Below are 15,489 nucleotides of genomic sequence, written 5' to 3'. Positions count from 1 at the left end.
TTGTGCCGTGTGAACGATGGAATTGCCCCCCTTCCGCTTTGGAAGCAACCCTGGGTTTATCGCATCTTTGGGAGGTGATACCATTTGTAGTCGTCCGGAGTGGGATACTTTTTTTTTCCGTCGTTCATTCTAATATTTTTTTTACCTCTAAATCTCACTGTAGTCGGTTGACGTTTTCATGTCCGTACGTTTGGTTGCCATGTATAAATAATCATTTTCTAATAAAAAAAAATACAACAACAAAAAGAGGAAAGGTGTTCATCTGCTGTCTCGGCGGCTGTCGGTGAACGTGCAGGGCCCGGGGCTGCTCGCCCCACGGGTTCGAACCGATGGCACTGGTTGCAGGCACTCTGCAATGCAAAAGGGTTCTCAAAGGAACTTCCGGTTTCCTGCTGAAACTGAGCGTCGAGGTGTTCTCGTCTCTTGTCTGCAGCTCTGAGCCAGTGATGGAAATTCCACAATCTTATGGCGGGGAGGGTGGTGGAGGGAGGCAGTCTGTGCAGAGGACAACGACTTTTGACGACTCCACAAAATCGTAGTTTTTTTTTATCGACCCGAGAGGGATGATTAGCTGAGTCAACAAGTTTTCGATTGCAAATTGCCGGCCCTGCAGTTGAGCCTCCTCGGCGGATACATTCATGTGCACACCCCATTGTATCGACTCGTAACCATTATAACTCATAAGCTTACATCATGCGTTGGTTTATTTTACTTTATCTTTGTTAAAATCTTTTATGCAATAAATGTTGCAAACTGATTTCATTAACAAAGGGACAGTGCAGCAAAATCCGTTTGTTGTACCGAGCCGTATCCCAACGTGTGTGCGGCCCACTTTCATTAACCTAAACAGACCAGCGTGGTGAAGTATGGCCATATAAACCACCATGACCTGTGGAGGGCATGGGAGGAGGCCCGCATCCAGCAGTGGATTGACAAAAACGACTGCTTACGCGTACATTACGTGATAATTGCAAACGGTGCCCTTGTAATGGCTTTCCATGTTACGGTGCTATTGATGTTGATTTCAAGATAACTCTAGACGAGTGGCATACGTTTCCAGTGAGTCGTGTTGCAAAAACCTCAGTAAAGTGTCCGCAATACTGAGCGAATACTCAAAATGCTCTGTGCGTTGAGAGCTGAATTTATTATTCTTGCCATCACCGGAGGGATCAAGGGGGGTGGAGGCGGAGGGTTTCCATTTGCACAGCTGAATTGGTTGAGGGCTGTAAATTGGCCGCAAAGGTCACACTGGTCCATGTGATTATCAGACACAATGTCATCGTCACGTGTAGCTGTTTTACATCAAAATATACAGGTTGTGGTCTGGGTGTCGTCTCCATACAAGCAAATAACGAGTGAAACGCTGTTCTGTTTATCCACACGCAAATACAGATGTGGATTAGTCCATCGGGCTACTCACTGGCTTATATAATCAAACCAATATCCATCTGCGTTTGCTTAAGCAAGTAAACTGTGGAATGGTTTCGACATTCTGGGTCTCGTCAACAGGTTTGTTAAACAAATGTTGCGGAGGTTACCAGCTGTTGTTGGCAAGAGCGCTCCACCTAAACTATTGGACCCTGTGCAACGCAAACGGCAAGATTGTCAAGACGGTGTCACGTATCTCTTCGCCGAACCGGGTACTGCTTACAACCATCGTTTTATCATCGTGCATGTTTATCCAGGAAAGGCTCAACTGAGTCTCCAAGACACATTTTCAGGAGGGTCGTGGCAGATTTTTCGCGGCAGTAAATCATGCCGTGCGTAATTCCAATCGAGTCATTTGCAAGTACATGTTTCAGAAATTTGGGATGTTGTGACCAATGCCAATTACGTTGCCTATTTATGTTCAGCTATGGGGAGCAAATCGGTAAACCAAGAGGAAACCCCACACAGCTCTACGCAGAAAGGCTCCCGAGTCGAGAATGTTTCACCCAGAAGCGTCTTGCTTTGAGACACGAGTGTTCGCGCTGTACCATCTTGCCTCGCCTTAATGTTCCACAATAGCGCATCATGCCCAGTAAATACGGATGAAGTGGTGTAGTGGTTAGGGGCACTGCGCTATTGATTCGGTGACCTGAGTTGCTACACTACCGTATATTTCACAAATACTCTTTGGTTCTTTCGGTAAAATCACGTAGGTACCTACGTATGGATTCCTGCAGTCATGAAAGCTTCAATCAAGATATTTCAAAAATGTAACATACCACAGAGATGTAATATACGGCATGAAAATGCTCGACATCTACAGTTCAACACTGCACATCTGACAATTCCCGTTGATGAGCGAGGCATAAGATTCGTTTGTGTCCATGCAGCATGACGATAAAAGCACCTCGTGTTTAAAAAAAAATGTTATTTGAAGATTTGTATTAAAATAGAAAATAATTAATGATTTAAATACGTGACAAGCAACGATAATTGAATTTGCAAGTGCCCAGTGTGTGTGTGCTCGCGTGGTGATTATTGTATTTGCAGAGTTGAACGCAATATGCAAAGGATTACAAACACGACTCACCTCTGGGTTATAAGCACCATTTGCCTTCGCCGGGCATGCAATTAAACCGTGCCTTTTGTGTGTGTGTTTGGGGACACATTGGGCTATTGTCCAGCTGTAGAATAATAAGAAAAGAGGCGGTGCTATTCTCAATGCGTAAGCTTATTGTTTCTTCTGCGCCGCGTTTTAGAGCCATCGAGTCATCGCGCCCGTGTGTCACGCGAAGATAAGTGTGTTTATGGGTGACCGCAGCTGTGTCGCCCCGGGCCTCATTTCAGGTCATTGCGCCGTCCCGACCGCAGGTGAGAGAAGTGTGCGAGCAGTGGTGACATCTTTAGAATTTTAAAATATATTCATATTTCTTCTAGCGTCTGTAAATTAACCGTCGCACGCGCTAGAGCCGTGTGAGTTTATTTATCCGAAGAACTATTTCACCCGATAGATAGCTCGTTGTAGCTCTTTTTTTAGCCGGGAGCCCCAGCTATGGTCACGTGTCCTGAAGCCACAAACTGCTCCGTTGTTCCTTTCTCAGCCATGGAAATACCCCCACCCATGCCACCTCCATCCAATGATAAAATCATGATTTACATTTATAAAGCGCATCTAATCCATAGATCCCACCAATGCGCCACCGTGTATTGAAAACAGAGAATAAACGGAACCTGCAGGGTAAACGGGCAGGACTATTAGGTTTAAAGAGGTGAGTGATCAAGACGGACTTAACATATCTAACGACTCTGATTGTCCTGTTCGCAGAGGCAAAGCCTCGTTCCAAAGCTTAGAGGCTGCACTGGCAACAGCCCGATCACCCTAGCGACAGAGCCTGTGCCGTGGAGTACTTCGAAGAACGACACATTTGTATTTATATTTACGCGATCTAACTCAACAAAAAAACCTGTATGATACTTAAGACGATCCGAAGATCTCAGGGACCTCGCTGGAGAGTGAACGTGGATCTGTGTTCCCTGTACATACTGCAGAGATGGAACCCAGTGAGTGCCTGCGCCCAAGTGCGCTCCTTAAAATCTGACACTCTCGTCCCACCATCCCATGTCGTGTCTCACACTCGTCTCCCCCCCTCCCCCCCGTCCTGTTGTTGGTTTTGCCAATCTCTCGTCTGACATCCTCGCTAGATTTTTCTGCACATCGCCATTTTCGTACGTGTCACTTTGCGAAGTCACATCTCTTGTCCGAGACTTCTAAAGATTGTCGATTATAATTTGTCCCACCTCGCTGCGTTCAAAAACACTTATAATGCTGCTCCATGGAATGCCAACTCACTTTTACTCTATAGTTCGCAACCATGTTTGTCCCCAGTAGGTCGTTAATTGGACAATACATTGCATGCACTCTTGGGATGCTCCTTTGGTGCAGTGATGGTTAGCACAACTGGACTTGCAATGCGGACGTCACCGCAGTTAGTCGACGGCAGAACATGCGATGTGGTCAAATTTGGGTACTCCCGCCTCTTTAAAAATTGCCCTGGCCAGCGTGGAAGAGTAGGCCAAATACCCTCTACACAGGGTCTCTCTCTCTCTCTAGAGCTCCCCTCTAAGCCAGTGTTCTTCACTAATTTTCAGGAGTGGGGGTCACTTTCGCCGACGAGACATCATCAGTGTGAGGGATGCCACATTTGAAACCATTGGGGTCAGACAGCACGATGAGGATGGGGGTTGTTTTCACTTTTGTGCATAGGCAGAGTTTTACTGCTATATTGGGGGGGGGGGGGGGCAGGGGGGGCAGGGGTTCGCTTTGTTTCTTATGATGAATTGCAGGTGCACATAATTTATTTTACATTTTAATCGTAAACGACTGAAAATAAATTAACAAAGGTGCCCATTTTGGTGGTGGAGGAGGGGGGGGGAAACACTCCGCCCATGTATTTGTGTATAGTCAGGGCGGGGGGGGGGCGCACTCAAGGCCACCAGGGGCCGCCCAGTGGACCCCCCGTGAGCCTTGCGATGAAGAACGCCGCTCGAGGCAGAAGGGGCCCCCTTCCCACCAGCGGTGGCTTTCGGCGAATACTTTTCAGGCGGCTGCAACATCGCGTCGAAAAGAACATTGCGAACGGTTGCCCGTCGGGTTTCGTAGCAATCGACGGTGCGTTTATTCGAGAATATGGTATTAAAAATAACTCTGAGCAAGAAAAAAAAAACAAAATTTTTTTTTTAGTTTAGGCCTGCTTGTTCAGTAGGCGGCCCAGGGGCCCGGCCACGTGGGGCCGTTTGGGACGCCGTCGCGGACGAGCTGGTCAAACGATACCAAAAAAAAAAGCGACTTTACAACACTGCAGCGACGACGACGTTCAACGACGCGACCCGAAATAAAGAACCTCCTCCCCCGTCATTGACAGAATACGTGACGACGGCACGGTGTCAAAAAAAAAAGAAACGACTCCACGACGATTCGAGACGGTGGGGGGAGGGAGGGAATGGTACAACGCAAATAAACGGTGGACTTTGCGAGTCCCCTGCTGGGCTTTGCGAGTCGCCTGCTGGGGATTTGCAAGCCACTTGCTGCTGTTGCTCCTGCTGCTTTCACACTTATACGACTAAATATATATGAATAACTTCGTGCCTCTAAAGATGTAAGCCACAACCAGAGTGGCTTTTTGAGAAAAAAATACAGAAATAAGGGTTGGAGGGGGGGGGGTTTGGGGAAATTCGTTTTTGGCAGTGAGATTTCAAGTTTAACCCCTCTTCTAAGTAACTTTGACATTTTTTTTGCATGAATGTCGAATGATCGACATACATCATGAGCACTTGGGAAACCTCAACGAGTGGAAACACCTCCCCTATTTGGCAAGGCAGTCGATCGCATTCAGTTTGTGCATTCCTATCATGGCTCGCCGCTCTACTTCACATCCCTTGTGCACAATCGGAGACAGTAAAATACTGCACGTGCTGTTCACGAACAGCACGTTTCTGAAATATTGCCTGCTGCTGCTGCTCAGGCCCGTCCCGTGTTAACACTTCATATAGTAGCCGTGAGACGTTTTCCTGTGGCTGGCGGCTTGTTTGGCAGTGTTTGCTTGGCAGTGTTGAACTCTGCGCGCGATGGTGCGCTAAGAAGTTATCACAGCATTGTGTGTGCATGCGAGCGAGCGAGTGTGTGCGTGTGTGAACGTGTGTGTGTGAGCGTGCGTGTGTGTGAGTGAGTGAGTGTGTGAGTGAGCGGGGGAGCGGGCAGTAGTGTAGCGGTTACGAACCTGGCGACCCAAGTTCGATTCCCGCTCGCGGCCAACCACCAGCGACTGGGTTCTGGGCCTCCCCTAGGTCGATTCGGCCTTAAATGAGTTCCTGGTGCGGTGTGTAAACATCGCCACTGGGGAGACAAAGGCGGTCGGGCGGTGGTGCTGGCCACCCACCCCCTCGTGTACCGTGCCGGCCTTCATAGGTGCTCGCCAACAGCACTTGCCCCAACAGTCTCTTAAGACGCTTACGCGAGTATCTTTGTCTTTGATGGATACCGAAGGAGGGGGGGAGAGGTCGACATTGCCGGCAGGATACAAATCGGACCCCCCCCCCCCCACGCCCGACTCCACTTCCCTTCCTCCTCGCCCTTAGTTCACGGGGCCTGCTTTGCTTGTCTGGAGCTTGGTGGCACAGGCGGCCGTGGCCTCGGGCTTGCGTCCCGATTTGCCGATCTGCCGGATGCTCTTGGTGATGGTGATGGTCACCTGCTTGGTGGACATGCGGTTCGCCTGCCATTTCGTCTGCCGGCGAGAGGAGGGCGCACATTGCCATTACAAACAAACCACAAACGGGACACCCCCTTTGTATTTTTATTGCAAGTATTAAAGTATGAAAAATAAGAACGCCTTTTGTTCTTGATGCCAATAAAACACAACGTGCGGGAAGCAGTGCCGGATTCAGCTCTTGCGGGGGCCTGGAGCATGTGCGAGCGGATTTCGTCCATCAACATGGAGCTCCGACCACTCATCAATAATCATGACCTTGCACCCACCTCCTCATTTAATCATCATGAGCGGGTCATTATTTTCGGTTGAATATTGCAGATTAACTGCAGTATACCCATCCTTGGACGGGCTATAGGCTAGTGTGCTATAAAGGGGTCCCAAATAAAATGAAAATTAAAACACAATTATTACTTGTATAGTAAAGTAATTGTATTTTTTTCAATTGCTATACGGCCAGATGATGCGACAAATCGCTAACCTTAAACACCCAGTTGTTCATAAAAGTTTAAAGCAGTATAGTACTATAGTAATAGAGCAAGTGCAGAATCACTGAACCGGAATTGATAGCTTGAAAGCGTTTAGCGAAGGGAGCTTGAAAGTGCGGGGCCCGTAGCTAGTAGTAGCTACTACATGTGTAGTAGTAGTCACTACTTTTGCTCCGAGGATAATCCGGCACCGGGTGTTAAGGTGTTCAGACACCAAAATAGATACTTTTTTGCAAGGAATCAAGATCGCACTCGCCACACACATGCTTATGGCAAACGCGCTAACAAATAATATTTTATATAATCAGAGCAGTAAATATTTTAGTTTTTTTTTTAACAGAACAATGGACATTGCCCCAGGGCAACTTGTTTTTCACGCGATGCAGCCAAGATCCCCGCCACCGCTCTAAGGGGATGGGAATGCAAAGAGAGAAAGCGGAGCTGAGAGCTGTTGCCCGACACCCGATCACATATCGCAGATGTTGTTTCCCGCTGTGAAACGGCCCCAGACCCGCTTGTATCTACACGAAGACGACCACGCGAGCGAGTGAGCTGTGGTTCTCAAAGTTGAGTCGTGGGCATGGTCCACACACAAAATAAACAACGGCCGATTCGAGGTGGGACTGCGTGCGCAAGGCGCTCTGAGATGCTGGGGGAGTTTCAGCGACCAGCAAATCCCCGACCCTTGCCTCGCCCGGCTTGCTATGCTTGATGTCAGCTACGGTTTTTGGGTTTTCGGTATTCGTAAACGTTCGCCCGAACACTTTTTTGTTCGTCCATTTCGTTACACCTAATCGCGGTTCACAAATTATTGCAGTTTTGGCAGTGAATGTCACGGCGGTGAATTGTTGCCGTGGTCAATTATCGCGGTGGCGAATGGTCACGGCGGTGATTTTTCACGGTGTTGAATCATTGCGGTGGTGAATTATTGCGGCGTTGACTTATCAAGGCGGTGAACGATCACGGCGGTGAATTCCCACCTCCTCGGTGCGGATGACGCTCTTCTTCTCGAGCGTGGTGATCTCGGCGCCCGTGCTGGCGTGGTGCGCGTGCGTCCTCGTGGCCGGGAAGAGCTCCACGGAGAGCGAGGAGCGCTCGGGAGAGCCGCCCACCGCCTCCGCAGCCACCGCAGCCGCCGCCTCGCCGGTAGTGGCGGCGCCGCCGACGGGGGGCTCAGAGGGGCGTCTCGACCCTTCGCCCGTGGCCGGCGAAGGGTCCTCGGGGGTGGAGGCGTCGGCGTTCTCCAGCGCGGAGTCCCTCGGCCCGGTGGCCTCGTGCAGGTGCTCCGACTGGCTCATCGTGACGTACGCCTGCGCCGGGTACGCCAGGCCGTCGTCAAAGATCCCTGCCGGTCGAGTGACGGGAGAGAGAGGCGCGGGCACGGCGCGTCAGTGTCGCGCGGGGCTGCGCGCTGGCGGATCCCGCTCCTTGAGACCCCCCCTCTCATTCCTTTCCAGCCCTCCAGCTTTCTGTCGCTCCCCCCCTCCCCCAGCTATGCCCAGGCCTATCCCAACCCCTCCTTATCAATCCCTGTTGTTTTTACCGCATGAAAACTACACCACCGCTTACAATGACCCCGTTTCTTCATTTCAAACGATTATCATGCGACGTCCAATTTTATAATTGCTGTAAAGCGCCTTTGGTGAAGGTAAAGGCGTTATATAAATGACAAACACGATAAGAGAGTTATTTTATTGGATCCCTGAGCGCGCACGGCACCCTACAGCGGTGAGCTTCGCCCTCGGACGGAACCGAATTCAGCGGCGAGTGGTCGTGGGGGCAGCAGGAACGCCCTGCTCCGGCTGCCCATGCGGAGCGGCCTCTCTCGGTAGTTCGTGATTTGAAGGAAGCGCGCAAAGTGTTCGACACGTCGCCGAGTTCCGAAGCCGAATATGGAAATTCCACATTCCCGTGACGGGTTGTTGGGGCGGGAGGAGGAGCGAATGTTAGATATTCACACGCAGCAGCAGCAGCAGCAGCAACAACAACAACGCCCTCCTAATGCGAAACACTCGGCAGGATCCTTCTAAAAATCTGGCTTCAAATCGAGTGAGGCCTTGCTGGATAGACAAGCGGAATTATACTAATAATGCTATTATTGTTATTCTTGGTTCTTTCGGTAAAGTCACGTAGAAAGGAAACAATAAAATAATAAAAAATATTAATATAATGTTTCCCTTCTACGTGACTTTACCGAAAGAACCAATAATATGAATCCCTGCAGTCACGAAAGCTTTAAATAAAAATGTAAAAGCTATTATTGTTTCGATTTAAAGCTTTCGTGACTGCAATGATTCATCTTCTTTGGTTCTTTCGGTAAAGTCACGTAGAATGCGAATAAAATAATAAATTGATAAAATAAAATAACACAATAATATTCTCACGACGTTTCGGCCACAACACAAGCGGCCTTCATCAGGTGAAAGGACGAGACGCCGCTTGTGTTGTGGCCGAAACGTCGTGAGAATATTATTGTGTTATTTTATTTTATCAATTTATTATTTTATTCTCATTCTACGTGACTTTACCGAAAGAACCAAAGAAGCTATTATTGTTGTTATTTGATAGTTAACGTCATCCAGAATAGAATTGATTTTAAGATTGGCACCCTAACAGGTATATGCTACACAGGGCCCAATAGGTGGAGTTGATCAGCACAGTTGTTCTAAGCATGTATCTACCGCTCATGTATATAATCAATCACATTCCTTTGTCAATCCACTGCTGGATGAAGCCAACTCCCTCCCCGCTGTGTCAGTAATGGGGTTGGTGACCATACTTCACCACGGCGGACAGTCATACAGGACGGTGAACGGGAAGGGTGGGCGGTATAGATATCACTTTACCACTGATGTTATCCATTGCCTGGAATCGAAATCGTGTTGCTGCTGAGTTTGAAAGCGCAGTGCACTAACCGCTGCACCGCCTCCACTCAAACACCCCCCCCCCTCATGTGTGTGTGTGGGTGTGCATGACCCCGCTGTGGTTTAATCTGGTGCTCTTTTTAGGGCTGAGTTGACCTAGGGGAGGCCCACAATACAAAGAGACAAAGACAAAGATCCCCCGTGCAGCCTTAACAGACTGTTGGGGCAAGTGCTTTCAGCGAGCGCCTATGAAGGCCGGCGTGGCACACGAGGGGTTTGGTGGCCAGCACCACGCCCGGTCGCCTTTGTCCCCCTCATGGCGATGTTCACTACACACCGCTACACTAAGTACTCATTTGTGGCCGAGTCGACCTAGGGGAGGCCCAGGACCGATTCTGAAAATCGTCACTGGTGTTGGCCATGAGCGGGATTCGAACTCGGGTCGCCGAGTCGGTAGCGCAGCGCCCTATCCGCTACACGACCGCTCCCCACATTACCCACACACCAATACCAGTACCTGACCATTCGCCACTTCGTGACGGTGACGTCACCACGGCGTCTGCCAGGCTAGGTGCACTTTGGGGCCACGTGAAGTGTCGAAGGCTAGCTGACAGGAAGAGGTCTCGGGATATCCCCAGCAGGTGCCATGGGTTGGCTGACTGATATGACTGGTAGATGCACCACCAGCTATACCCCATACAGTGCCAACTTGCTATATTTTAGCCGGCCCGGCGCTCCGCTCATTGTAAGCGTGGCTTCTCTGCCCTCCGTTGTTGCTGGAGGGCGACTGACCCACATCGACAAACGCACGCACAACGTGAGCTTGCAAGCCTTATGCAATTGCATATGTGCTCTACTCATGTCCATCGTGCGTCAATTGTGAGCAAGCGCGCCTCCGCCTGGTCTTTTTTTCTGAGTAAATCATTGTGAGTCTGTCATTGTCTGATTTCAGTATATAGTATGTATTGTAACACGGTGTTTGTGTGTAAATTATGGTCCTTATGTAACCATGGGCCACGAGAGCTCCCTCACTTCTCGCATTGCAACACATCAGCCAGCCAACTATCCAGTGAGCTTCCAAGCAGCCTGCCAGGCAATTAAGCCAATCTGCAAACCGCCCTTAGAATCAGCTGTCCAGCTAGTCAGTCAGAAACCCAGCTATCCAGCTCTCCAGCTGTCCATCCAGTCAGACAGCCAGCAAGCCATCTAGCTGCCCAGTTAGTCAGGTAGCCAATTATCCAGCCGGCCATTCAGCTAAACAGTCAGTCTGCCAGTGTGCAAGCCTGTCAGTCATCCAGCCAGCCAGTCACCCGGCCAGGTCGTCAGCCAGGAAACTGGCTTGTCCACCAGACAATCAGCCAGCCAACTTATCCATCAGCCAGCTAATCACCAAGTCAACCAACCACCTAGTCCGTAAACCAACCATCCAATGTCAAGCATTCTATCCGGCCTGTGAGTCAGCGAGCCGGAAATCCAGTGCAGTTAACCAGCTATGACTGTATATTCTTAGCTCTTTCGGTAAAGTCACGTTGAAGGGAAACAATAAAATAATAAGGTGACTTTACCGAAAGAGCTAAGAATATGAATTACTGCACTCACGAAAGCTTTAAATCAAAATTCAGCTATGACTGGTTTATCCAGTCAGCTAGCCACCTAAATATCCACTAATCCAACCAATCAGTCATTCATTCAGCCAGACAGCCACTCAGCCAATCAGCCGGCCACCCAATCAATCAATCAATGGACCATGCACGAGGATATGACAGTGATGATGGCCGCGCGGTGGTGCGGCTCCGGCTGACTCACCGGCGCTCATGAGGCTCAGGGAGCCGCCGTCGCCGCTGTCGGCGCAGGACGCCGCGTCGAGGCTGCCCGGCGCGGCGGGGATGGCGGAGAGGGGCACCTCGGACTCTGTGCCCGTGAGCCACGTGCTCTCCGTCTCCTTGGTCCAACTCTCGTGGTAGCGCGGCTCGATGGCGTCCGCTTTGCTCCCTCCGCATCCCATGGTGGACGAGCCTCGCCTCCCCCCTCCACTTCCCCCAGTGCGGACAAGTGCCTGCAGTGGGCGCGTAAACACGCGTGCTGCTGTTGTTGTTACACACGTGTGTGTGTGTGTTGTTGTTACACACGCGTGTGTGTGCTGCTGTTGTTGTTGTTGTTACACACGTGTGTGTTGTTGTTACACACGCGTGTGTGTTGTTGTTACACACGCGTGTGTGTGCTGCTGTTGTTGTTACACACGCGTGTGTGTTGTTGTTACACACGCGTGTGTGTGCTGCTGTTGTTGTTACACACGTGTGTGTGTGCTGCTGTTGTTGTTGTTACACACGCGTGTGTGTTGTTGTTACACACGCGTGCGTGTGCTGCCGTTGTTGTTACACACGTGTGTGTGTTGTTGTTACACACGCGTGTGTGTGCTGCTGTTGTTGTTACGCACGTGTGTGTGTTGTTGTTACACACGCGTGTGTGTGCTGCTGTTGTTGTTACACACGCGTGTGTGTTGTTGTTACACACGCGTGTGTGTGCTGCTGTTGTTGTTACACACGTGTGTGTGTGCTGCTGTTGTTGTTGTTACACACGCGTGTGTGTTGTTGTTACACACGCGTGCGTGTGCTGCCGTTGTTGTTACACACGTGTGTGTGTTGTTGTTACACACGCGTGTGTGTGCTGCTGTTGTTGTTACGCACGTGTGTGTGTTGTTGTTACACACGCGTGTGTGTGTTGTTGTTACACACGCGTGTGTGCTACTGGTGTTGTTGTTACACACGCGTGTGTGCTACTGGTGTTGTTGTTACACACGCGTGTGTGCTAATGCTGTTGTTATTACACACGCGTGTGTGTGTGTGTTGTTGTTACACACGCGTGTGTGTGCTGCTGCTGTTGTTGTTACACACGCGTGTGTATGCTGCTGTTGTTGTTACACACGCGTGTGTGTGTTGTTGTTACACACGCGTGTGTGTGCTGCTGTTGTTGTTACACACGCGTGTGTGTTGTTGTTACACACGCGTGTGTGTGCTGCTGTTGTTGTTACACACGTGTGTGTGTGCTGCTGTTGTTGTTGTTACACACGCGTGTGTGTTGTTGTTACACACGCGTGCGTGTGCTGCCGTTGTTGTTACACACGTGTGTGTGTTGTTGTTACACACGCGTGTGTGTGCTGCTGTTGTTGTTACGCACGTGTGTGTGTTGTTGTTACACACGCGTGTGTGTGCTGCTGTTGTTGTTACACACGCGTGTGTGTTGTTGTTACACACGCGTGTGTGTGCTGCTGTTGTTGTTACACACGTGTGTGTGTGCTGCTGTTGTTGTTGTTACACACGCGTGTGTGTTGTTGTTACACACGCGTGCGTGTGCTGCCGTTGTTGTTACACACGTGTGTGTGTTGTTGTTACACACGCGTGTGTGTGCTGCTGTTGTTGTTACGCACGTGTGTGTGTTGTTGTTACACACGCGTGTGTGTGCTGCTGTTGTTGTTACACACGTGTGTGTGTGCTGCTGTTGTTGTTGTTACACACGCGTGTGTGTTGTTGTTACACACGCGTGCGTGTGCTGCCGTTGTTGTTACACACGTGTGTGTGTTGTTGTTACACACGCGTGTGTGTGCTGCTGTTGTTGTTACGCACGTGTGTGTGTTGTTGTTACACACGCGTGTGTGTGTTGTTGTTACACACGCGTGTGTGCTACTGGTGTTGTTGTTACACACGCGTGTGTGCTACTGGTGTTGTTGTTACACACGCGTGTGTGCTAATGCTGTTGTTATTACACACGCGTGTGTGTGTGTGTTGTTGTTACACACGCGTGTGTGTGCTGCTGCTGTTGTTGTTACACACGCGTGTGTATGCTGCTGTTGTTGTTACACACGCGTGTGTGTGTTGTTGTTACACACGCGTGTGTGCTGCTGCTGTTGTTGTTACACACGCGTGTATGCTGATGTTGTTGTTACACACGCGTGTATGCTGTTGTTGTTACACACGCGTGTATGCTGATATTGTTGCTACACACGCGTATATGCTGCTGCTGTTGTTACACGCGTGTATGCTGCTGTTGTTGTTACACACGCGTGTATGCTGTTGTTGTTACACACGCGTGTATGCTGACGTTGTTGTTACACACGCGTGTATGCTGCTGCTGTTGTTGTTACACACGCGTGTATGCTGCTGCTGTTGTTATTACACACGTGTGTATGCTGCTGTTGTTAGGCGTATGTTGAACTTCCGTCGCACCGTAAGTACATAGCTAACCATGCTAATCACTGTCGTTACACGCGTGCTACTGTGTTGTTATACGCGTGTGTGTGCTGCTGTTACACGCTTATACTGTGTTGTGAGTGTGCGTTGTGTATATGGTGTTGCTGATTTGATGCGTGCGCGTGGATTTGCCATTGTTTATGATGCTCCCTGTGTGTGTATAGAGGTCGGCACCTGGCATGGTGTGTAAGCATCAGCATTGGGGAGACAAAGGCGGCCGGGTGTGGTATTGGCCTTCATAGGTGCTCGCTAACAGCACTTCGCTCAACAGTCTGTTAAAGGCTATGTGGGTTATCTTTGTGTGGATGTGTGGTGCTGTTTGTCTGTACCGTATGGATCGCTGCATGTATTTACACTGCATGGTGCTTACTGTGTGTGCATGGTGCTGTGTGTACGCTTGGTATTACACTGCATGGTGCTTACTGTGTGTGCATGGTGCTGTGTGTACACTTGGTATTACACTGCATGGTGCTTACTGAGTGTGTGCATGGTGCTGTGTGTACGCTTGGTATTACACTGCATGATGCTTACTGAGTGTGTGCATGGTGCTGTGTGTACGCTGGTATTACACTGCATGGCGGCTTTCTGAGTGTGTGCATGGTGCTGTGTGCACGCTTGGTATTACACTGCATGGTGCTTACTGAGTGTGTGTGCATGGTGATGTGTGTATGCTTGGTATTACACTGCATGGTGCTTACTGTGTGTGTGCATGGTGCTGTGTGTACGCTTGGTATTACACTGCATGGTGCTTACTGTGTGTGCATGGTGATGTGTGTATGCTTGGTATTACACTGCATGGTGCTTACTGTGTGTGCATGGTGCTGTGTGTACGCTTGGTATTGCACTGCATGGTGCTTACTGTGTGTGTGCATGGTCCTGCGTGTACGCTTGGTATTACACTGCATGATGCTTACTAAGTGTGTGTGCATGGTGCTGTGTGCACGCTTGGTATTACACTGCATGGTGCTTACTGAGTGTGTGTGCATGGTGCTGTGTGCACGCTTGGTATTACACTGCATGGTGCTTACTGTGTGTGTGTATGGTGCTGTGTGTACGCTGGTATTACACTGCATGGTGCTTACTGTGTGTGTGTGTCCATGGTCATGTGTGTACGCTTGGTATTACACTGCATGATGCTTACTGAGTGTGTGTGCATGGTGCTGTGTGCACGCTTGGTATTACACTGCATGGTGCTTACTGAGTGTGTGTGCATGGTGCTGTGTGTACGCTTGGTATTACACTGCATGGTGCTTACTGTGTGTGTGCATGGTGCTGTGTGCACGCTTGGTATTACACTGCATGGTGCTTACTGTGTGTGTGCATGGTGATGTGGGTGTATGCATAGGGGTGTATTATGTACGGGGCTGTGTGCACGTGTGCGTGTTTGGCTATAAGCATCTATGTTTACTGTTTGGTGCTGTGTCCGTATGTACGTACTGTAGCTATACAGTATATAAATGTATACTGTATGGCGCTGGCTTGTGTGGGAAGAGGCTCCGAGATGAATCCCCGTGGACGCGCCGCGGCAGAACTGCGACTCCCTCCTCACCGCTCCATCTCCGCGCTAACAGTTCCACGGCTCCACCGTGTCCACCGTCCGTCCAGTCACGAGCAGGTTCTAGGGCTCGAGCGCCCCCGCGGGATCCCCTTTAGTACCCTCTAGGTACCCCCTCCCTCCCTCCCCCCGATACTGGAC

The 15,489-nt window shown here is 50.0% G+C and overlaps 1 protein-coding gene across 1 annotated transcript; it reads right to left on the bottom strand.

The window, feature by feature from the left end:
- Positions 1-1,125: 1,125 nt before the first annotated feature.
- On the bottom strand, positions 1,126-15,451 carry BAALC (BAALC binder of MAP3K1 and KLF4). Its single transcript, XM_032961716.2, has 4 exons — positions 15,231-15,451; positions 11,353-11,602; positions 7,663-8,027; positions 1,126-6,212 (listed from the first exon to the last, which is right to left on the bottom strand). The coding sequence occupies exons 2-4, from the start codon at positions 11,549-11,551 to the stop codon at positions 6,060-6,062; spliced, it is 717 nt and encodes a 238-aa protein (XP_032817607.1). The 5' UTR covers positions 11,552-11,602; positions 15,231-15,451; the 3' UTR covers positions 1,126-6,059.
- Between the last annotated feature and the right edge of the window lie 38 nt (positions 15,452-15,489).

The sequence above is a fragment of the Petromyzon marinus genome, chromosome 27, assembly GCF_048934315.1.
Source record: "Petromyzon marinus isolate PM22_M1 ecotype Great Lakes invasive population chromosome 27, UKy_Petmar_22M1.pri1.0, whole genome shotgun sequence".
Taxonomy (NCBI): domain Eukaryota; kingdom Metazoa; phylum Chordata; class Hyperoartia; order Petromyzontiformes; family Petromyzontidae; genus Petromyzon; species Petromyzon marinus.
This window is presented reverse-complemented; position numbering and strand designations above follow the sequence as displayed.

What these genes read in the sequence shown, in the direction of transcription:
- BAALC (XM_032961716.2), bottom strand. Translation starts at nt 11,551, where the DNA reads ATGGGATGCGGAGGGAGCAAAGCGGACGCCATCGAGCCGCGCTACCAC. An exon ending in CCTGAGCCTCATGAGCGCCG is followed by an intron (nt 8,028 to 11,352) that starts GTGAGTCAGCCG and finishes CTCGACCGGCAG; the next exon opens with GGATCTTTGACGACGGCCTG. An exon ending in GCGTCATCCGCACCGAGGAG is followed by an intron (nt 6,213 to 7,662) that starts GTGGGAATTCAC and finishes TCTCGCCGGCAG; the next exon opens with ACGAAATGGCAGGCGAACCG.